The sequence below is a fragment of the Stenella coeruleoalba genome, assembly GCF_951394435.1.
Source record: "Stenella coeruleoalba genome assembly, chromosome: 9".
Lineage (NCBI taxonomy): Eukaryota > Metazoa > Chordata > Mammalia > Artiodactyla > Delphinidae > Stenella > Stenella coeruleoalba.
This window is the reverse complement of record NC_137155.1, coordinates 19,397,101-19,421,708: the sequence shown is the minus strand read 5'-3', so window position 1 is coordinate 19,421,708 and position 24,608 is coordinate 19,397,101. Positions and strand designations below refer to the sequence as shown.

At 40.2% G+C, this 24,608-nt stretch overlaps 1 protein-coding gene across 5 annotated transcripts in view; it reads right to left on the bottom strand.

The window, feature by feature from the left end:
- The window catches only part of RELN (reelin), a 697,060-nt gene that overhangs the window by 83,599 nt on the left and 588,853 nt on the right, over window positions 1-24,608 (bottom strand). For all 5 annotated transcript variants that reach the window (XM_079932058.1, XM_079932060.1, XM_079932059.1 and 2 more), the window contains 8 exons: window positions 24,067-24,267; window positions 18,934-19,166; window positions 11,174-11,331; window positions 9,752-9,959; window positions 7,991-8,067; window positions 2,326-2,484; window positions 1,951-2,139; window positions 1,141-1,414 (listed from right to left, as the gene is read on the bottom strand). In XM_079932058.1, coding sequence (XP_079788184.1) covers window positions 1,141-1,414; window positions 1,951-2,139; window positions 2,326-2,484; window positions 7,991-8,067; window positions 9,752-9,959; window positions 11,174-11,331; window positions 18,934-19,166; window positions 24,067-24,267 — 1,499 coding nt within the window. The remainder of the gene's footprint in view (window positions 1-1,140; window positions 1,415-1,950; window positions 2,140-2,325; window positions 2,485-7,990; window positions 8,068-9,751; window positions 9,960-11,173; window positions 11,332-18,933; window positions 19,167-24,066; window positions 24,268-24,608) is intronic.

Sequence of the window (24,608 nt, the reverse complement as noted above, 5' to 3'; positions counted from 1 at the left end):
AAGCACTACAAGTCCAAAGATGGAGGGACACAAGAGGAGATGAGGTTAGTGCCCAGGGGCCAGTGTCACATGGAAGGACATCTCGGGGAAGCTAGAGCTGCTGAAGTTGGTCAAGATGCACTTGAGATAGAAAGGGAGGGGAAGGAACACCCTGGCTTAACTTTATTTCCACCCTCCAATTTCTTGCCAGTATCTGCTACTCTCTAAATCTATCAGGAAGCCAGCAAACACATGCAGCTGGCAAATGCAGCTTACAGAGGACAATTTGCCTACAATTCAGAGCAGAGCAGTGGAAGGGAGATACAGGGATGTGCGGGGAGCAGCCCCAGGAGGGTACAATCTCTACCACCCACCATAGTACACATTGGTTCCTAGAAAGATCCCCAAATCATGCAAATGCCTAAACCACAAAAGTGGGAGCCTGCTGTAAGCCCTAATATAACACCTGAATGTGATCTGAAATACTGTGGAGGGGAAGAAAGATGTAAAAGGATATGAGCATCCCCAAAGAACGAACCTTTTACTCTTATTCCGGTACTGAGATTAAAAAAAACCCAAACAGGGGCTTCCCTGGTGGCACAGTGGTTGAGAGTCCGCCTGCCGATGCAGGGGACACGGGTTTGTGCCCCGGTCCGGGAAGATCCCACATGCCGCGGAGCGGCTGGGCCCGTGAGCCACGGCCGCTGAGCCCGTGCGTCCGGAGCCTGTGCTCCGCAATGGGAGAGGCCGCAACAGTGAGAGGCCCGCGTACCGCAAAAAAAACAAAAACAAAAACAAAAAAACCCAAACAACTAAGGATACTCTTCCACATGTGATGATTTCACAAACTGCTTCATGTGGATAAGTATCAGTCTGGTTATTGGGTAGATATTTGTTTTTACAACAGTTTAAAAACTGAATCTGGTGGGCAGCCTTCACCTTGCTGAAGAACAGAAAAGTTCAGCCTTGGAAAACTCTCGGAACTCTTAACCACATTTAAAAATTGTTACCCAAGCACCTTGAACTTTTCTTTCCCCCCGGTATACTCCATGCATGATTATCATGAGAGAGTAATAGAATTGCCAAGTGGCATCATAATTATTTTCCAGTTAGGTGATAGAAACCCGAAGTTCTGACATGTAGCCAAATGACAATTCTCACATGGTGGAGAGTGGAAGGTAGACAGTGATCCGCTTCCAATTCTGGAATCTCTCGGAGGTGTAAACTGAACTTTCTGTGTAGTGCAGACAGCCAATGGTTGGAGGAACACACTCTTCGGTGACAAGATGCCAGTCCCTGCCATTGTTCAGAGAATACTGGAGCTGTACACCGTGGGAGTCGCTAAAGGGCTTGCTACAGCCCATGCTCATTTCAAACTGCAAGAAAGTCGATGCTGACACATGAAAGTCCCAGGTCTCAGCATAACGAGGTTTTCCTACAAAAAAGGAAAAGTTTAATGGCAGCACATAATTGTGCTCTTTTCTTATTTGGTGTTTCTGCTCATCATGCTTTCAGTGGCAAACAAAACTCATGTCTTATCTATAGTGTCTCACATGTGCTTTGGCTTTTCATCTCACGTTGACTATTTTTATCTAGTTAGCATAGACTCAGAAATATGGAAGGCTTCTAACTTGAAAAGCTTTACCATCTTGAGACAGGCTAATAGAGAGTCTGCAAATTGTAATACTGCAAATTATGAAACATGGGAATGTTTTCAGATAGGTACTTTTGCCCCACTTTTAAGAAACCTTAGTCATATTATGCATGCCATGAAAGACAGTTCCTGCACAAACTGTTATTGGGCTCACCAAGTTACATTAAAGGACAACACAGGTCTTTACTTCCAAGAGCCCCCCTCAGTGCAGGCAGTTATGCACACAGTTTTGCATTAGAGAATCTGCTTTTGGGTTTTAGTTAATTTAATCCTCCAGTTAATGAAATATTCTCCCTTTATCTGGTGAAAACGTATACCTATGTTTTCAGTGAATATCAGAGCAGTATCCATAGAGAGACAGTCAGTATTGACTTGACCTCCTTGGATTCGATACCAGTTGGCTTGCAGATCTAAAGAGCCATCGAATTTGTCTTGAAACCCAGTTTGCGAGCTGTCGTTCATTCCTATAAGGACGTCATCCAAGGCCCACTGGGCTGAGTGCTTCCCTGAAATCAGATGAATAAAGGCAGTCAGAGAAGGTTCATTATATAGCAATAGGAATATCTTTATGACTGTGGCTTTAAATCAAATTATCTAGAAATCGACAGCAAATTAAGAAACACACAGCACAACGTGGCTTTAACTGGATGATCTAAACACTACCAGGAAACTTGGGGTGAGCAGTAACTTGCCATGTTGGGGTTGCCACCATCGGAAAGCTGTTGCAGGTGTCTTTGCCTCTCGTGGAAGGTCGATGGAAATGATCTGTGGTTCCAGAAATGACATGAAGTCCAACTCTCGAAGCAAATGCCAGAGTATCCCATTGTCATTTGAATATTGAACAACAAGCCCTGAGTTAAAAGACATAAATCCAGTTACTTAGACAGCTCTCCTAGAGGCAAAAAAGGCAAGGGACAGTATTATTTGAAATGGCAAGACTGCAGGATTGCATCTCATAGGATGAGGGCACATTCATCTAACTTCCAAGGAATGAATTCATAGACCTGAAGGCTCATCAATTTCTTGACAGTTTCTAATGCACTGACTCCTAGGAAGTGGGGGGAAAAAATACATAAGCTCTTTTTAAAGACCACTCAGCTTTGTATGGGTGATGAGTAGGTTGGTAAGGGGGACATAAAAATCCACTCCAGATTACCTATTTGAATTTTAGATTCTGTCCTGAACTTTACAAAGTCTCATATCATTATTATATACTCAGAAAAAACATCTCAATCTCCCAGTACAAAACCAAGAAGTGCTCTGTGCCACCAGTGTACCAGATAGGAAGCACAGCCCAACGTGAAGGTCTGTTAAGCAGAACAGAATTTTTACTGGCACTTCACACTTTGTCAGACCTTGGTCACTGAAGACTGAATAAAGACAAATTATTAAATAGCAAAGCAGAAGAACTCACTCCCATCCGATGGTTCTACCTTTCTTTCTCTACCTTTCTACGTTTCTAGTTCTACCTTTCTTTCTCTGTGTCACCTTTCCCCTTCACTTATCCCTTCTACCCCACCTCCCTCTGCCTGTCACCAGGTGTGATTTAGGGAAATGCATGTTAAAGTTTAAGATACTTCGTGTGCTATTCCTGCTACCTATCCCAGAAAAATTTTTCTTTTAAAAGAGGACACAGGGAAAGGGTAATGTTGAATGCAAAGGAAAAAGTTGCTAATGATGAAATGGTAGGAATCAACAGGATATATATATGATCATTAGCAATTAATAAAAAAATATATTTTACTTGATGTGGGGGGGGGCAGAGGGCTTTCTTGGCATCTATCTGATTGCTATTCTATAACTGTTCCTAAGACTGGCACTGCATATTCATAATTATGACTGGGGATATTGAAGTGCTTTCTGAGTATTCACAGAAATTATGTTCAGTAAAGTTGCATTTGTTATATTAATTTTATTATGCTCTAATCTTTTTGTAATTGCAATAATTCATGGTTCTTACAATAACTTTTTAGTTTCCTCATTATTGACTAACCAGAACATCTCAATCCCTCTGTCATGTTGCACAGCAAAGAGTTTACTAAAATTAAGTTTCAAGAAATAATATGGTAAAATATAGAACTAAAAGAAAGCCTTTTAAGGTTAATTGATGTTACATGGAATTACTGTCACCACATCTGACAAGGGGTGATGCCAGAAATAATAATGACTAAGATGCAAAAAAATTGGAAATCTCAGGAGAATTAATCCTACCATATTTAAAATACAAGAAATCATCGTGTTTGACGAGAGGATAAAAACAGCTCAAAGAATAGGAACTCTCTGGGGAGACAGTATGCTGTGTATGCGTGTAGACATGCGCAGTTGGAGCTTCAGTGGGTGGAGGTGAGACCCATGTGCTGGGGAAGGGAGAGAACCACACCAAAGTTCATGAAGAACACTGAAGCTAGGCTCTTTCTCATTTTGATTCTAGTCAAGGTGAGGAGCATCTGAGAAAACTCCAGTCTCCAACCCTCGATGTTTTCTCAAAATATAGTTTTTCTTGTAGATATTAATTTGTTTGATATGGTTTATATTTAATAACATAGGGGAGAGAGAGAGAGGGAGAGAAAATGAATAATTTAGATAGTTATCTGGGTGACCTATTTAGAAAGCAGATACAGTACGAAGAAATGAAGCGTCACAAGACTAAAATCTCACTGGTGGTCCTTTAGCACCTTCTACTCAAAGTATGGTCCAAGGACCAGTGCTTGCATCACCTGGGAACTGGCTCTACCTGTGGTGTTTTTACATGTCCACAAATTCTTTGACACTCCTCCCATCAAAAGTGAAGCTTAATTCTCTTTTTGAGTGTGGCTGGACTCAGTAACTTGCTTCTAATAGAATATCGTAGAAGCGACAATGTGTGACTTCTGAGAGTACGCCATAAAAGGCGCTTGCACTTTCTTCCCTGCTCTCTCATGGTTGTCTTTCTCTGAAGAAAGTCAGCTGACAGGTAGTAAGGACACTCAAGCAGCCTATGGCTAGGTCCACTGAAAGAAACAGGCCTCTTGCCAATAGCCATGTAAGTGAGCATCTTGGAAAGAGATCCTCCAGCCCTGGTTGAGTCTTTAGATGACTGCACCGTCTTGGCTTTTATCTTGCATGCAGCCTCATGAGAGGTCTGGAGCCAGATCCACCCAGCAAAGCTGTTCTTGAATTCCTGACTCACAGAAGCTAGAAGATAACAGATGTTGCTTTAGGCCACTCAGTTTTGGAATGATTTGTTACGCAGCATACCACCCAAGTCCTACTGAATCAGAATCTGCATTTGAAAGCCTCCTAAAGGATTCAGATGTACACAGGAATATGAGAAACACAGCTCAAGAGGTCCATACTCCATTTGGTTTCTTCTTGCTGCCTTTCTCCTCATTAACTTTTTCAGGAGTGTCACTTATACCTTCAGGCAGCCACAAGATCTACAGAGATGAGGGCCCCAATTCTGCAGGACAACGAAGTGCCTTGCAGATAAGTATGAAGGAATGGAGAAATGCAAGACAGGGAAACAGCAATATCCATATTTTATATCAATCGCTGAGCCTCTTCAGCTGTGTCATCTAAACACTGTCCATCTGAATACACCAAGCCATCTTAGCTCATCTACTCAGTGTTTAAGGAACATAAAACATTTCCCTTTTTAAATTACAATTTCATCTACAATCTTCCCAGTCTTATTGAAGATAGCCTAATTTTGATTTTAATTCCAAATATGTAAATTGAGGCTTCAGCTTGAGTATGTAAAAAATTGTGACTTTCATCACTAGAAGAGATTTGTTCAAGGATTTAGGCAGATTTACATTTTAACAACCACTTTTCAATAAAAGACTGAGAAATGCTTGTGGGATGTAAATTACACAGGCAGCAGTGAGTTCAAGAAAATGGCTCAGAGTGGTCCAGAAAAAGTTGTGTTCTTAAAGGAATCCTAAGGGAATAAGCCCAACAGGGCAGACAAGAGCATTTGTAATCAGAGGTTAAGTATAGAGCAGAGCTTCAGGTCAGCAAGTGGATGCTTCCCACTGTACTCTGGCCAGAGTTGGTCTTTTTTTCTCATATACAAATAGGGGTACGGATTTGTAATTTTCAAAAGAGTCATGCACATATGCACATGCACACAGTTGCTACACTGTGCCAACCACAAACTATTTTTAAATAATAATTTTATTACAAGGGTCAAGGACAACATTAAAGTGCTCTACCTCTCCAATCAGCTAGCAATGTCCTGGGACAGGACCCCATCTACCTTTGCATCCCTCAAAGCTCCTGTCTCTGTGTGGGCGGAGAATGTGCTCTAGAAATACTCCTTTGCTTTGAACTACATATTGCTTCCGCAGGGTGATCCTGTAAAAACTTAAATCAGATTACGTCACTACCTGACCTAAAAGCCTCCAATTGGTTTCCCTGACGACAGTGGATTCCGACCCCACCTCCCTACCACGACCAGCAAGGTCCTGCCTGACTGGGCCCCTGCCCCTCGCCCCCAAGCACTCCTCGACCTTCACATGCCCCAGGCCACTTGGCTTTCTTTCTGTTCCTCCAATACCACAATTCTTTTCCACCTCGTGGCCTTTGCTGTTTCTTCTGACTGGAAAACCTCCCCTGAGCTCCTCCTGTGCTGGCTCCTTTTCACCCTTTAGATTTCAATTTAAATGTCACTTCCTCAGTGAGGGCCCTCCCAGACCATTCTATCGAAATCTGCATCTGCCCCTGCATAAGTTTACTTTCCATCTCATCAGCTTATTTATTTCTGTCTAGCCCATCAATCTAACATCTTGCTTATTTCTTTTCGTTACCGTTGATTTTCTGACTCCTCTTACTAGAAGGTAAGTTCCCTTAAGGGCAGGGCTTCTGTCTGCTATGCTCATCATTGCCCCACTAGTTCTTCCCATCCTGGCATGTGGTAGTCTGCATGTCTTGTCCCCTTTACCACACACTCTCTTTCCTTCTGCCACGTGGCTGGCAACATCCAGAAGCTCCCCAGCAGCTGTTTCATTATCCTGGGTGCTGGAATGAGGACCTCAGATGACCCATGAGGAAAATGCAGCACAAAGGACAAATCCTTTTTGTTTTAACCCACAGAGATTTAAGGGTTGTTTGTTACTGCAGCATAACCTAGCTCATCATGACTGATGCATCCGTCTTTCAGTGACACTGTATCGGTGCCACCTAGAACTGTGTCTAGCTTAGAGCAGATTCTTAATAAATGTTTGTCAAGAGATTAGGAAATGCAAAATAGTCTATATAAGTTTCTAGACTGCTGCTTCAGTAAACAGATTATCTGGATAATTACTAGACTAAAAGTACTGAGATACTTAGAAAAAGTCATGGAAGCTTTCAGTGATGATATGGCCAAGGACATTTAGAATTGATGAACAGAGCTATTGGTAGCTCTATTGACTAACAGGTACTATAGTGTTTAAGCCAATATGTTTTACATAGTCATGCCTGAGAGAATAACAAACTTAGAAGCTGCAAAATTCTTCATATACTATTTACGAGGTCAGTGTTTGGAGGAAAACCTATCTGAGAAGCTCATGGATTTTGTACCAGGAACCAACTCATATGCGGGGTCCCTTAAGGAATCCGTCATATCTGTAGAGCAACTGAAGGCCATCTATGTATGTTTCAAGCCTTATGAATTTCTTTCAGCACTGAATCATGGAGGCAGAAGATGGTATGGATGCCTAGAGAGAGGAGAGTTCCGGGCAAGGAGAAAGGCAATGTGCATGGTGGTTAAGGCATAGGCTCTAGAGCCAGCATGAGTGGTTTGACTCCCCGCTTATCTACTTACTGACTGAATGATCTTGGGTAAGTTACTTGACCTCTCTGTGCCTCAGCTTCTACATGTGTAAAATAGGACAAATAATAGTACCTATGGCAAAGAGGTATGGGGAGGATTAAATGCATTAACAGATAAAACACTTGGTACAGTGCCTTGCATATAGTAGGTACTCAGTAAAAGTTCATGTTTATTACTACAAGAACTGCTCCTTCCACCAAAGGATTCTAGTACCCTCAGGATGCTTACGGGCGGGAAGCAGAGTATGATCCGCATTCAGCAATACCCTATGCAAACAAGTTCCTAGACCTAAACCGTGCTGAATGTAAGAGTCTCTGCAATTTCGTTTCCTCCCGTGTAAAGTTATAAAGGAACAGGTTTCCCTGTTTACAGGCTTAAGGATCTGGATGAGGAATCTTAGAGACCAAGGCTCTATGTAGTTACCCACTCACTGATAGAGGAGAGAAGAGAAGGAATGATCTAAGGTAGTGTATTAGTTTACAAAATCCCGGCCAAACTTTGGGAGGAGAAAGAACTAATTTGCTAGTAGTAACTGTAATTTCTATGGAAATATAGCAGCTTACCTTCATTTCTAGCTCGTGGTTTGATGCAGGTAATTCCTGAAGTTTTGCTTCCAATTTGTATATAAAACTGAACGAGTCTGGGGGAAAAAATCCCAAAACACTTCAGTTTACTTACAAATAGATGAGCTCAGAAGAGATTTAGCCCTTTGTATTTTGACACATTAAAAAGTAAAACTCCTATAATTCTTAGGTACTACTTTTAAATTCGAAGGGCATATGACAAACAGAAACTACAAAGATTATATAGTAAGTTAATTCTGTAACCATTTGAAAAAGTTAATTAATATGACCATTAATTTTATTCTGGAATAATTACTGAAACAAAAGGAAACAGTTTAATTCCACTTCATTGTGACAGTCTGATATGATTTAATGAAATCACTGAAATGGGAATTCCTTTAAATTGAGATGATACTATCCTTGGAAACTCAGGAGGAAAAATCTAACATTAAAAAGTTGAATGCTGGGACCTCCCTGGTGGTGCAGTGGTTAAGAATCTGCCTGCCAATGCAGGGGACACGGGTTCAATCCCTGGTCCAGGAAGATCCCACATGCTGCGGAGCAACTAAGTCTGTGCGCCACAACTACTGAGCCTGCGCTCTACAGCCCGCGAGGCACAAGTACTGAGCCCGCGTGCCACAACTACTGAAGCCCGCGCGCCCTAGAGCCCAGGTGCCGCAAATACTGAGCCCACGCGCCGCAACTACTGAAGCCCGCGTGCTCTAGGGCCCACGTGCCACAACTACTGAGCCTGCGTGCTGCTACTACGAAGCCCGTGTGCATACAGCCCGTGTTCCGCAACAAGAGAAGCCACCACAGTGAGAAGCCCGCGCACCGCAACGAAGAGTAGCCCCTGCTCGCCACAACTAGAGAAAGCCCGCACACAGCAACGAAGACCCAATGTAGCCAACAACAACAACAAAAATTGTTAAAAAAAAAAAAAAAAAAAGTAGAATGCTGTATTTGTTTAGGGCCAGATAGTTACCTGTATTACTGATTTAGACTCAGATGGTTTAATTTTTCACAACTGACACTCACTCAGTGTGATGTAAACCATGCCTCAGCCCACAGTAAACCAACTTACATGGCAGGCACACCTCTGTGACAAGGACTCAGAAGGAAGGGAAAGAGATCGAAGGCAGAAAAACTATGACACAGAACCCCAGATTTTAGTGAGAAGAAGGTCTAAAAGTTTCAAACATTTCTTTGGTTTCCTTTCTTCCAATTCTAAAATAGTTTGACTAAAAATAAAAAGGCACAGTTTTATTTTAGGTGTGCTACTATTTCATTTGCCCTTAAAACTAAGCATTTATTTATTTTACCAGTAGGTGTCAGTGTAGGTATTTTAAATTTCTGGAACAGTTTTCAATAAGTGAATACAAATAAACTTAGATAAATGGGGGTCATGACATTTTTGGACACAGAATTTAAAGTTGAAAAAAATTCTTTGTTTCTCCTGGCATATATTAAAATTAATACCAAATAGTTTTCATAATAACACAGAACTTTAGAAAACCAAGCTGACATATATTAGACACACAGGCCTTGGTGATGACTGTACGTTGATTAATGAATTGGAGTATAAGTTTTGCAGAAACTGCCTATTTTATTATAAAGTTATGCCTTATTTTTATATATCAGAATCTATATAGAGAAACATTACTATGTAAACCCTCAATAACAGAACAGAGTGTTGTAGGTTAGAACACATGGCACGGTAAGTACTATGTTCATGGAGAAGTATACCAATTAACTATTCACCTGATATTCCTGGTGTCCAGAGGGATGGTCCTTGCTTCCCTTTTTCCGGGGCCACTGAAGTACAGAGACTTGCCATCGTTAAGTGTTCCACAGCCCGTTCCAATCTGGCCTCCGGTTATCTTGTACCACAACGGACTGAGCTTCCCCTCAAACCTATCGAACATCTCACTGTGGTTAGGGACAACAGACACACAGGTTCCTTGTGTGGCTTCCGAGAAAAGAAATACACAGGAGAGAGGTTTTGTTAAAATCATGAGACATTGGAAGTTACATTCAGTGCATGGGCAAAAGAAGCATTGCCACAGGTGTTAGGGGAAAGAAACCACATCAAAATCTGAATCTCCCAATCATCTGTCTGAAATACAGCCATCACTTCTAACATCAAAAACACTATTCTGCTCCTATAATTTTAAATTTTTAAACAGAGAGACATCAGGAACCACACATTTCCATGATTCTTGTTACTCAGAGGATTTGTGTAAACTGAGAAATAGATTTTGTCCACAACAAAATTGGTTCATTTGTTCTTTGTATTAGTGGATCAATAAGGGGAGTTAATCCCAGATTTAAAAGAAACACCCTGAAACCACGAGTGACAGCACTCTCTACAGAAGGCCTGCAACAACATATGTTTGTCTTTGGTCACGCACCAGATGAAGGGCAGAGCACTGAAAAGCTGGGAAGGATCCTTTGAAGTTCCCTCCAGGAAAAATTCTATAAAAAGACTTCGGAGCTTATAATATTTTCTCCAATTTTACTCTTTAATCTCAGCTTCCTTTTTATTTTGCTTGTAGCAACATCCAAGGGTGACTGTGGTCAGAAAATACTTCTCTTGTAAAGTTCTCTTTTGGCAGTCTTGGGTTTATCATTTCATAAGTTGATTTTTACTTTAAATGTATACAATTACATTTTGTATAAAAGCAATGTAAAAAGCACAGGCAGCCAAGTGGTTAAGAGCTCGGCTGCCAGGGTTTGAAGCCCAGCTCCAGCAGCTCCTAGCTTTGTGACCTTGGGAGAGTTACTGTACCTCTCTGTGTCTCAGTTTCCTCAAGTGTAAACAGGGACAATAACAGTACTACACTATAGGGTTATTTATTGCTAGAATTAAATGAGGTGAAATAAAAACACCTACTATAGTGCCTGGCATGAAGTACGGACTCAAGCGATGTTAATTATTTTTACTATTAATAATAAATAAATATACTTTAGGAATGAAATTTGTGTTGTCATGCGTTTCCTTCTTAGGCAGTTCAAAACTACAAAATATCTCAGCACCTCATTTGCCTGGGTTACAAATTCCTACAATTAGGACTTAAAGAAGAATAAACTCAGAATCTATTTCCTTGGAAGAAGTGACATGAAATATAGTAACTAGAGACGAATATTTTACAAACAAATCATCAGACATGTCTGCAGCCTTACCGGTATACCCCAGGTCGCAGAAACACACCCCTGAAACGCAGTCCCCATGGCCACTGCAGTAACTGGGACAAGGCTCTGATATGTACACGCCATCCAAACCAAAGGGAGGCACATTCTTCTGTGAGCTGCTCTCTTGGATCCATCGGAATCTGGTCTTACTGTTGGGAGAAACAGCACAGGTGTTTCTTGTACCAGTATCTCATAGCAAAGCACTGAAATACAGAATGTTTCAGAAAAACTCAAGAGAGATTTAATATTTATTTGGAAGTCACATTCACTTGATTGGTCACTTCACCTTCATACGGTGTTTCTCAGATCTTTCTCAAAACTTCTTGATTTTTTTCTTCAGCATAAATATTTCAATATCAGGAAAATCAGATAAAGAAGATTCTGATGGCCAGAAACATATTATATAGGTTTTTGCTTGTACATTTTAAGAGGCTATTTGGGAATCTTTGAAACCATCAAACAGAATGGTCTTTGTTAGGACAAATGAGAGGACTCTGGCTATTTGCCATTCTCATGATTCCGGGAGGACAGATCCAGTTCGTACTGACAGCTCTATTCCCACCTGTTGCCTCTTCTTCTTACCTTCAAATCTCCAAGATGCTCATTCTATAAACTCTTAGCAACCAGCTGGGCTGCCAATGAACACTGGTAACTGCCAACAAACAAAAGAGGGACCTGGTCCCAGTGCTTCAAAACCCTGGAACACCAGTGGCCTGGGCTACTGCCCAGTCCTATTTTCCCCACAACAGTTGTGAGGTTGCCAAACTAAAACTTGTCCCAGTTCCTTTCTAACCTTTCCAATCCCTTCAACACATCTCTTTTCTTTTCAAATATATGGAAATCCACACACATCTATAATTTCATACCAAGAAAACACCTCTTCCTTCTCAGTTCTACTAACATTAAAGAGGGAAGATGGATTAGGTTATCTGGATACCAGTTAATTCTGCTGCCAATATTTATAGACTTTTGAGTGAATTCAGTTTCTTAGTAAACAAGAATAAAAAATCTTAAAGATTAATGAAGATTGTCAAAGATAACTGTAGACAAAGGTTCCTTTTCCCCTCTATTATTGTGAAAATAATACAGCAGTATCAGAATGCATTTCTTTCTGGCTCTTCAAATAGCTTTGGTAATTTGGCAACACTGAATCATAACCCTGGCTTTTTTTCATTATTTTAAGTTACCTACTTTTAGCAAATTTGCAAATGTAACTAACGATGTTGTTTTCTAGGTTTTAACTAATGCAAGTCTTAACACATTCTTCATTGTGTCAAGAGGAAGGTGAACACATCTTTTATTTACTTTGGAAATAATTCAAAATATATTGGTCTTATTTTTTAAGGCAAAAAGACAATTGAATTGAAGATTAGAAAAACAGAGCAAAAACAGAAAGGAAAAGAAAAAACTCATGGGCTTTGGGAAAATTCCTCCCAATAAAGTTGTAACATTATTTAGCCTGTGAAGATATTTTTCCTTTCAAAGGAAATAAATGGAATTGATGAACAGCATCTTTTGCCAATTGCTCATAAGAAAATGGTAAGCCCTCTATGCCCCTTCCAGAAGATAAGCTGCATATCTATGATAAAAGAGGAAAACATACCAATTCCCTGATAGAAGTCTTCTTTAATTAGAAGTCATACTTGCCTTTTCTTTTACGTTTCTATAATATAAATAGAACCCAGAGAAACATGGATCTATGATTTCCGCCACATGGAAAGTGAAAAAAGGGGTAAGAATAATTTCTTTTCTTCACCTAGGCTCTCTCACCTGGGCAAGATGAGGGCATCTCTCTATCAACTGTTCTGTTTCATGGAAGAGGCAAGTTCAGACTGAGCCCCAGAAGCATTCAGAAAGTTGAAGAATCCCAACTGTAGGTAGAATTCTAGAAGCTTTGGTAATTCGATAGGGAGTGAAGGGTAAGTAAAGCCCTTTGACTCATCTCTGATTCTTGGGGTCCTGTAGTTGTCATTATAAAAATAAAATAATCAAGGTCTGGTCTGGCCAGAGAGATGAGGCACCCTTGTTTGTAGATTCTAAGGCTGCTATACACCCAAGAAACAGAGTAGGCTGTTAGATACTTGAGAAGGCAAAAGACTTCAGGAGCTCAGTATTAAGGCATCCATATTTAAATAAAGTTTTAAAAAAGCAAAATGACTAATCATTTGATTAATAGGGTGTCCAGAACATGGTGAATTATAGCTGAGAGTCCTAGCTGGAAGCCCATATTTCAGAGTGAAAGGGCAAGAGATGGCACCTTTTCCTTCTTTTAATCTTTGTTAGTTGGCTTTTAGTTGGAAGGTACAAATCAAAGCAACAAAGATTTCACTGATCATGACATAAGCAAGCTTTGCTTTATCTCCATTTCTCCAAGTTATGCCTGGTTCCTGATGCCTACTGCTTTTCTGTTCTCTTAGGAGCACAAGCTTGGAAATGAGCACAAGTAATTTAGCAACCTTAGGGCTGCCTGAAGAAGAGGAAGAACTAGTAAGGAATTTACAGAAAAACATAATCATAGACCATCGGAAGAAGGGAGGAAATAAGTAGGCCGAAGTTAGCTAATAGCATGTCTAGATTCCACATAGTTAATCTTTTTTTTTTTAAATAGAGGAGATGTAGCTTTAAAATGATTAATATTATGAATGTGTGTGTGCACATGTGTACATGTGCTATTCATATCTTTTCAAGGAGACACAGCAGAATGCAGAACAATGATTTCTTGCTGAGCAGCACTGAATTTATTTTGGAAAACATTTTAGAAAGGGAGGTCTTCAATTAGCTAATCACCTGTTGCTGTTCCTTATTCTTCATTCAACCAGCATTTACAAGTGCCTATAACATGCCAGGCGGTGCCAGGGCTGGGCACATGATGGGGAGCAGAATTCCTGCATGGTTCCTACCTTTACGATGCCCACAGTCAAATGAGAAGACACATTTAATCAAACCCCTGCACAAAGAAATGTAAACGTGCAACTCTGATAACTATCACCATTAAGAAGGACATAGAGCCAGGAGAGCATGAGTCTTAGAGGTCTTTGACCTGACAGTCAGGAAACTCTGGGAAGGTGTTATAGGACGTGATGATTGAGGAAAAGACAGAATTTAATCTTATGTAATTTAACTAGAAATAAACCAGAGTGCAATTCGACTATTCATATCATTGAACAAAACTTCTCCTTTGCCCTGCATGTTCTAGATAAGGAAGAGATAAAAGGTAAGACTCTCTCTTTGTTCTCTTCCCCAACTGCCACCTTTGTTCAAAGGATGCCTGAGTGACCAGGAGAACCAGTTTCTACCCCTCTCCCTTCCACCCCCACACTTCAGAGGGGTGTTGCATCTGTCTCTCAAACCAGGAAGGTGCATGTGCACCTGCTTGTCCTGTGATAGGTGGTGGTGGAGGAGACATTCTGCAGCATAGTAAGCAACGGTGTTTCTAGCCCTTTCCAGAGACATCGACTTCTTGCATTCTGCACAGGGAGCCTAGAGCAAGCTGAGGGGGATGCTGTGTGGCTGGGGAGACAGTCAGGAGGGAGGTACCAGCACATATTTACCACCACCAGTGTCTCTCCTCTGTAAGCAAGAACCAAGAGACTTAACATGAGCACAAACTGCTCCTTTGAGAAAATCAGCTTCGAAATATTCGTCAAAGAGCAATGTTTTAGTAACTATTACAAGCATGTTGCCTTGTGGCAAAATAGGTCCAAACTTTAACAATTTTCACACTTAGAATTCTCAGCTTTCCAACACTGCATTTGGAGATATCTGAGTTTAACATATTGCAGAAGAAACAACAACAGCTCATTTACTTGGGTTGAAGTAGAAACATATTTACTATTCTGTAGCAGAGAGCTCTCCATCACAAATGCCATCCACCAGCAAGCTGGACGGTATTCAAATGAACCACGAAGCCAGATGCTAATGAACAAGATTTCTTCTTCCAAAAGCTGAGGTCCAAGAAAATATTGATAAATTGGGAGCCTCAAAATTTTGGCTCACTTTGTGATGTTAAGGACAACCTTTTTTTATTTCTCAGATGTGGCTTTACCGAGCGGGTGTTTCCACTCAGCGTCAAACAAACTGCAGTTTCAGATTCAACTTTGTATTATCTGGCTCTGGAGTATTGCACCAGAGGTGTGTTCCTTGTCTCCTGATTCTATTGGCTACTTTCACAGTGATGTCTTCCAGCATCCTGGTCTCCTAGTCATTGCAGCAAAGATGCAGCCCTTGATGCACTCCGGCTTCATGGCATGCTACACTTGTCTATTTGGAAGAGATGTGGTTGGGTCACAGTTTCAGAAAAGCATGGGGAAGAGGCAGGCAGTGGTGGAGGAGAGAATTACAAGGGCTGTACTTTACATACCTAGCTTGAAATGGGCAGCAAGCAGGATGAAAGGGCTATTTAGCTGCAAACACAGATATGTTCTTATGGACAGATGTCTCAGAGGATGAAGCCTAGAGGGTAGAACCAACAGCTGAGAAGAACAACAGATTAGGGAGCCACTCGTAGGGAGCAGAATTATCTCAATCAAGAAAACTTTCTTATCCTGGACATTGCTCCTGGAGGAGGGAACCCTAGTAACAACAATCTTGCTAGCTTTCAGAATCCCTATGAGCCAGTGGTTGCTATGTGATTCCCATTCTTTACTCTTTTTTTGAGTTGGGGTGTCTATTGTGTGTATCTTGTCATTGTCTCACTGTTGTATGTTGGGTAATGGGTGGGGTGGATAACTTGTTTCTTTAGGTCATAGGTCAATGGGTCAAGAGGAGCCATATCCAGGGAACTCTGACTTGATAGAAATCATGAAATCAGTGACTTAGTACCTGATGCTGTGATGAGATGAGCGTTTGGGGGTTTTGGGAGGAAAGTGAGTACATCTGCCTGGGGGAGACATGTGAGTCATTAGGGCTAGGACAAAATATGGTAGGTTGTTACAATAATGACCCCCAATGGATCATACTAAATCTTCTTCTACAAGACTTCCCTGCACTTCTTATCAAAAAGGGGAGTCTGCTTTCTCACCCTCTGAATCTGGACTGGCCTTGTGACTTGCTTTGACCACTAGGATGTGGCAAAGAAGACAGGGTCCTGCAGCTTCTACTTTTGTTCTCTTGGAACCACCTAACTGTGGAAACTGTTATGAATACTGGGACGGATACTGGGATGAGGACCACTTAGAGAGAAAAGTCCTACTAATCCCAGACACTAATCAAGCTACCAATTGAATGCAGCTACATTATAAAGCTTAGGAGAGACCAGCAGAAGAAATACCCAGCCAATTCCATAAAATCATGAGAAATAATAAACCACTGTTGTCTTAAGCCACTAAGTTTTGGAGAGGGATGTTGCATAGCAATAGGTAACTGTACAAATATTATCCTAGGCTGTACTGAGGAATATGAAAAAGGAATAAAGATGATTTTTAAAAAGTAATGCGTCTATGCATTTCTGATCTTTTTGCCTTCCACTGGTTAAGAGATGACATGGTCTGGAATAGCTGCCTTGGATCCAGAGATAGAAGTTGTGTGTTCAGAATGGCAGAGACACTCTGTAAACTCTGAAGTCCTCACCTGTGGACACTATGCAAGAAAGAATGGATTTCTAACTAGTTTAAGTCTTGTTAAGCATTTGTATTTGTTTCTCTGTTATAGTAACTGGGCCTGTGTCCTGACTAAAGCAGAATGCAAGTCAAATTATTAAATTTCACTAAAGAAGGTCAACTCATCAACTCTGCCACATACACATCAAATCATTTGAGTCCCTCTTTGATACATAACGAAGTACACTGGCATGTAAAGACAAAAAATTACTTATAAGTTGACTTGGATCCACTGACTGATAAACCATTTCTTGGAACAGCTGGCATTTAAACATTATGTTCCAAAGTTTAGTAGATTACCACACAAACTTATACATCCTGACCATACTTCTTACCCATTTGGGAAGTCTGTGTACCAAAGTCTAAGGTGTAATTTTTGGAGGTATGCACATCTAAGTACTGAGGGAGGCAGATGAACACAAGCAGCATACCCAGCTAGATGCAAATTTGGTGATCAATTAGGTGAAAGATTATAGACAGAATGGTCTCTACAGACATTAGAAGTAAGCCACTCCTATAGATTTTCTAGCTTTTATCACTGTATCAGTCAGGATGAGATAGGTTGCCAGGGTAACATGCAGCCCCTAATCTCAGCGGCTTAACCCAACAAAAGTTTATTTTTTGCTTATGCTATAATGTCCAGTATAGGTTGTAAGAAAGTCTGTTGATTGTAGACACTCAAGGACCCAGACTGATGTAAGCTTCATCTCAAAAGAGGCTTTCATGAAGCAGAGAAGATAGCAAAATGCACATGAACTCTGAAAGTCATATGTTTAATTTCCACTCACATTTCATTAGGCAACGCCAAACTTTATTTTTTATATAAATTTATTCATTTATTTATCTATTTATTTATTGATTTTTGGCTGCACTGGGTCTTCGTTGCTGTGCGCGAGCTTTTTCTCTGGTTGCGGCGAGCGGGGGCTACTCTTCGTTGTGACGCATGGGCTTCTCATCGCGGTGGCTTCCCTTGTTGTGGAGTACGGGCTCTAGGCGCACAGGCTTCAGTAGCTGCGGCACGCAGGCTCAGTAGTTGTGGCTCGTGGGCTTAGTTGCTCCATGGTATGTGGGATCTTCCCAGACCAGGGCTCAAACCCATGTCCCCTGCATTGGCAGGCAGATTCTTAACCACTGCGCCACCAAGGAAGTCCTGGCAATGCCAAACTTTAAAGGGTGTGGGGAAAGTATAATCCTACCATATTCCAGGAAGGAAGTAAGCTGGAAATATTGATGAATGGCACTAATGAGTATATCAACCATATATTAATTTACATCACCAGCAGTGCCAGTAGTCTTATACCATCTAAGCTCTGCACAGAAATGCTTTGACTGAGTCACAATTGAATGTTATGTTCTAGGATTCAATTAAGAAGTGTCTACTTGAAGAATGCTTCATCTTTTGAAAAATTACAGAGTTAAAACACTGATTTTCATGTTACCTACTCTACCTGACACAAAGATACATATACGTACTATAAAGGTATTCTAGAATACTGAATGTAGAAATAAAAGATATATATATCTGATATATATTATCAGAATACATGCATTTTCTTTCTTTTTACCCAACAGTGAGAACCAAATGACCCTATCCCCTGACCTCCCACACTATGTCCTAGCTGCCAGGAAGCTAAGAGTTAAATTTGTTGCCCTATTACTGAAACCAATTTGCTTCAAGTTCTTGATCCATTTATCTCATTCTTCTGTCAATTGATTTTAAATCTTTTCCCCTATTGATTTAATTATTTATCTTAATGGTCATTTAAAGGGATCTTTTATATTGTAAGATATCTCAAATTGTCTATTTAAGGAGGCATTACATTATCACAAATCTCTATATAGTGAAAGTCTGATACGATAATGCCTTATAACTCCCTTAGCTTTTAAACATCTTTTGTTCAGGGCTGTAATCCAGTGCCCAGAACAGAACTTGGCACAGGTAGGGTGGCTCAATAAATATTTGTTGAATGAATGAATGGATGAGCGAGCGAGTGAACTTTTTCACAAGTATGAGCGTCATTTCCTCAAGAGTCCTTACAGCTAGAGTTTATGAATTCTCTTAGGTTATTGAGATAAATGAGATGAAGATACTGAGATAAATATATGGTCCTCAGAAATGGCAACTATGGCACATAATAAGAATGGTCACTTTACCTGGATGCAAGAGACCTTGGAATAACAATGGTGATTCTCGTCCATTCTTCAAAGTCCCCTGTGTGATACAGGGTGGGCTCACTCAGTTCTCTGGAGTTTCCTTCACATCCTTTGCCTGCAGAAGCTGGGTAACAGCCTTCTTTCACCAGAAACCAGGACATCCCAGCATCGTGAGAGTACTGAAGAAGAACTGGGGCAGCGCTGCTGAATTGATTGGCACACCCAATGTTTAGCTGTTAAAAGGAAAGACAAAATTATACAAGCTTTTGGTTTCAAGTCATCATTTAACAAATTAGGTGCTACAGCCATCAGGGCTCTTTCTACTGAGTTTGCACTAAATTTACAATGATAAGACACGGGCAACTCAATTCCAACCAAGACCCTTTCAAAGGTTCTGGAAATCTCTGTATAGGCAAGCAATAGGGGATTTTCAATAGAAAGCGGGACCAGTTGCCCATTTTGTGGATTTCTTGAGATTATAGAAGGGAAGAGAGAAGCACAGATGGGACTGGAGTCTTGGACAAAAGATAAGAAGCCAAGAAACTGCTTTTTTTTGCTTTCCCAGACAGAGGGTATAAACAGAGGGAAGCAGACGATAAAGGGCTGTCCTCTTCAGAACATGAAGGTTACTGAAGCTGTCCTCTGCTTTCAGTGGAACAAGCAATTTTACTCTGGTTTCTTACAAAAGCTCAGTAAGAAATCATTCTCAGCTTAGATGAAAGAGCTAAGTTCTTGTCACAGCATCAAATAAGCAACACAATCCAGAAATAAAACTATTACTCTTCTGTGTACTTGTGTAGATGATTGTCATCACAGGATTAACAATATTCTAAAAAAAATTATAAAAACATGCAACCTAAATCCCAATGCCCTAGCACAACCATTTTTATTCTTGTTTTCTCTTCTAAACTTTATAAAGAAGCATTCAATACCCAGAAGTAGTATTACTGAATCAAAATGCAGAAACACTTTGAATTTCCTATTTATATGTGTTCATTTTGAATCACCTGGGTTCAAATGAATCAGTTTTACACAGCACTCAATATTATTATAATTTTAGACAGTTTCTTTCTAAATTAATAAATGATTGTATTACTGTTTTAGTTTATATATATATATATATATATATATATATATATTTTTTTTTTTTTTTTTCTTTTTTTGCGGTACACGGGCCTCTCACTGCTGTGGCCTCTCCTGTTGCAGAGCACAGGCTCTGGACGCGCAGGGTCAGCGGCCATGGCTCACGGGCCTAGCCACTCCGCGGCATGTGGGATCTTCCCGGACCGGGGCATGAACCCGTGTCCCCTGCATCGGCAGGCGGACTCTCAACCACTGCGCCACCAGGGAAGCCCCTAGTTTATATTTTTTGATAATTGTAAATGTCAGACTCTTTTCCTGGTATTTAATTACATGCTATCTTATATAAATGATCTGTTCATATCTTATTTCATTTGTTGGTTGGTGCCACCATAGAATTTTATTGTAAAGACTTTATAACTAAGAATAGTCAAATTTTAAAGAAAAAAATTGAAGAACTCAAAAGAACATAATCATGACCAAAAAATAAAGGACGCAGGAAAGGTAGGCCCATAGGCAAATAACATTGGGTCAGAGTTCAAGGGCCAACCAGCTCATCTTTGTGACTATAAGGTAGCTTGAGCCAGTCTTTCAAAAAAGAAGACTCCATATTTTCCTTAATTCCATGCTCAGAGCTAGAAAGCGTCTCTCAGAAGGATTTAAAAATGTGGCCAATAGCAATTTTATTGTGATTCATTTCTCCAAGTTTACATAGTTAAATGTCAAGAAAATAAAGACTTGACCCTGTCAGATGCCTGATTACCTTTTGTAACACAAACCCTTTTATTATATTACCAGTTAGTAAGCACAGTCTTCGGTTGGCACGTGGTGACAGCATCCACACTGGGCACACATAGTTATTTAGCTTTTTGTCTTAGACTTATTATCACTGCCACTGTTTCTAAAGTAAGCAAGTCGATGGAACTTTCAGTTCTGTGACATCTTTGTGATTTTTTTTTTAATTGACCTGCCTCTTAACTGTTGATGTCTTCTAGAATGCAGTTCTTGGTTTTCTTATCTTTTTACTTCATACTTGCGTCCTAATCTCATTCACAATCATAATTTCAGATTCCTTCTGAATCCCTATGACTCCCAGATATGGTCGCTCTCAGGTTCTCTGCACAATGTACATAACTACTTCCTGTACATCTGCCCTTCAGCAATCCACAGGCATCCCTAAATCCTATATTTGCAATTTCAGTGACTGGAGGTAGAAATGTGGGAGTCATTCTAGAATCCATTTTATCACCCAATAGGTCACCCAAACCTGTAGACTACTCACCTTTAACATCTGTCAGACCCATCCATTTATCTCATAATCCCAGGCTTCACCTTAATCTGGCCTCCTCATTTCTTACTTTGATGACTGCTCTAGCATCCTCACTTTACTCAACATATGCCCGACAATCTGAGTACTTCTCTCTGCCTCCTCTGCTATCCCACAGGTCCAAGTTCCCATCATCTATTATTGGGATCACCACAATAGTTGCCCAGCCAGTCTTTCTATCTCTGCCTTTGGCTCTGCCAGTGTACTCGCAACACAGTCACTGGAGTGATTCTTTTTTATTTTTTTTGCGGTACACAGGCCTCTCACTGTTGTGGCCTCTCCTGTTGCGGAGCACAAGTTCCGGACGCGCAGTCTCAGCGGCCATGGCTCACGGGCCCAGCCACTCCGCGGCATGTGGGATCTTCCCGGACCGGGGCTCGAACCCGTGTCCCCTGCATCGGCAGGCGGACTCTCAACCACTGCGCCACCAGGGAAGCCCTGGAGTGATTCTTTAAAAGCCTAAGTCAGAGTATGTCACTCTTCTGCTAGCCATTTTATTTAGAGCAGAAGTCAAAGTCTGATCTTATTTTTTTCTACCTGTCTCCCCTTCCTCACTTTGCTCTAGTCACAGTGGCATCCTTCTGGTTTCTTGAACTTTTCCAAGCACACTCCTACTTCAAGGCTTTTGTCGTTTTTGTTCTCTGTGCCTGGAGTGCTCGCTGCATGACTCCCTCCTTCACTTTTCACAGGTCTCAGATTAAAACTTATTTTATTACTGAGGCTAACTTGACAACCTTTTACAAAATAGTAATTATCCTACACCACCCTAGTCAAACTCTCTATTCCTAGTTATTCTCATAGCCTAGAACTGAGCCCGGAACATAGTAGATGCTTTACAAATATTTGCTGAATAAATGAATGAATGTACTTGTTGATTCCAGTTTCCCCTCCTGTTAAGTCAACAGAATGATCTTTCTAAAACACAGGTCTGATTTTTACATTCAATGTATTAAACATCTTCCATGACTCATCGCTCTTGGGTTAATATCCAAGTGACTTAGAGTATCACATAAAGCCCTTTAGGACAAACCTCATCTCTTACTTCTGTGGCAAATACTCCAAACTCCTTAAATTTCTGACATTTCCATTCTCACTTGCACTTTCATGTATTTTCACATATTTGCACATTCTGTTCCCTCTAACTAGAATCCCCCCACCCTCTCCACTTTTCAACTGGCTAAGTCTCTGTATTTCCAGAAACTTCCAATTTCAACTCATCCATCCATCCATCCATTTATTCAACCAGCAGATAATTTTGGAGCACCTGCCACATGCTAGGAACTATGTCAGGTACTCCTATAGTATCAGAGGCTCTCTCTACCACAGCACTCCAGCGACTGTAATGCAACTGTTCACTTTTCTGGCTCACTTGCTAGTTTCTGAGCTCCTTAAGGGCTTGGGCTATATTTCTCATCTCTCTATTCCTAGAGCTTAGTGTTGACACATGGCAGGCAGTCACAAAAACTTTACCAGCACCGTGCCTTTTGTAAAAATAACACCAAGTTCTTATTACAGATCCCAAATATACATTAATTATCAATCCCCAAATCACTCATATTACATATCTATTATCAACTGATAGCCACAAATCAACAGTTTTCTGCTGGTGTGATTCGAGAATTGAGACTTTTCTTAGGCATTATGCATTGTTGCTGGTTGTTTAAGTACTTGAAACATTTAGTAATGTTTTCTCTATTTAGATTTCTAAACTTCAGAATACCACCTTGCAGAGTTCAACACTTACACACTATCATGATTTTGTGACTAATTAATTAGAAAACATGCAAGATGAGAAAGAGCATATTATTCTGGCAATGTATTTGCTACTGGTGTTATTTTGTTCCCATTTTAGGCAATACCAACAAATTAATATAGAGTCATATACTGTTATGAGTGTTCTTTCCATGGCAATTTAGCATCAAAATCTAAACAGAGAAGGACAACACTTCACTAATCATCTTATTTATGACTGACTTGTTTACAGACCTCTGGAAATTATATTTGAAGAGCTTCCTGTAAACATCTGATCTCTTTAATAATTCCATTTGTAACTTATTTAGCATCTGCATCCTGCCATTATGCAAGGACCATGTAGTTGTGCCGGCTCATTGAAACTGCATTACTTTCAACCCCAGAATTCACCAATGGGATTTTATTACAAACACAATGAAATTTTGATTAGGGTTCTGAAAAAAGAGCTTGTCAAAGTAAATACTTGTTATACATATTGACATGTTATCACAGCACAGAAAACAAGCAGCTTTTAAGAGAACAATGAAAATTAAAGTAAAAATTTACTCAATCAAAGGAAGAGAAATTGTTTGAAAACCCCATAGTAAAAACATAAAATTACTCATGAGTCCAAAAAGCACTGGTAAGCTGAAAAGGAGAACTTTTCCATTACCATACAGAAGCGTGGGATTTATTAAGTCACAATCAGATTGAAATCCTCAAAGTCATCTTTCTTTTTAATTCTGGTAGCGTTCCATGAGCCCTTAAAGAAATACAATGACATAGCCACAACTCCTGGGGCTCATTAAAAACTGACAAGCTGTTTCCCTTATGGGTAGAGCTAAAAAGCTTTGCCATTCTAAGATTGTTGGCAACTTTGTTCAGATGAGTCCCTACTTTACTAGAATATGAATATTTTGTGTTCTTTGTGAATTTCATTTATAAATCTGGAAGATGGCTGCTCCTTAACCTGCAAGAAGTTTGTGCATAAATACCTTAAACTGCAGCACATATCCAGGCTTCAGCGTCAAATCTCGAGTTACTGCAAATCGATCCCCATCTGATTTTCCAAACACCATGGCTGATGGCGTGGCAGAGCAGAAAGTTTCATTTTTAACCATTCCTTCGTTAGCCAACATCAACCACACACTCATTTGATTCATAGGGTAATCAAAAGCCGGCTTCTCATAAAAGTTCTAATAGGAACAACACAAACAACACAGAAAGGCAATTTGGTAGCTTTGAAAACAAGAAAGGAATTTTCAGTTCATGACATGCAGGGCCATGTACTACTTGTATTTCTAGGAAAATACAGCAGACTCTCTAAAACATTTTTTTTGTTTTTTAAACTGCCATGAACTTTTTCTCCTGATTATTTAACAACTGAATATATTTTGCCACTGTGTATCTAATCATTTCATAAACACACTAATAATCATATTTAATGACTTGGCCAAACTTTCTAGTCTTGTTTTTTGTTTCGTTTTTTTAACATCAAAATAATCTATGAACTAGTAGCATAGAGAGGTAAAAAAGT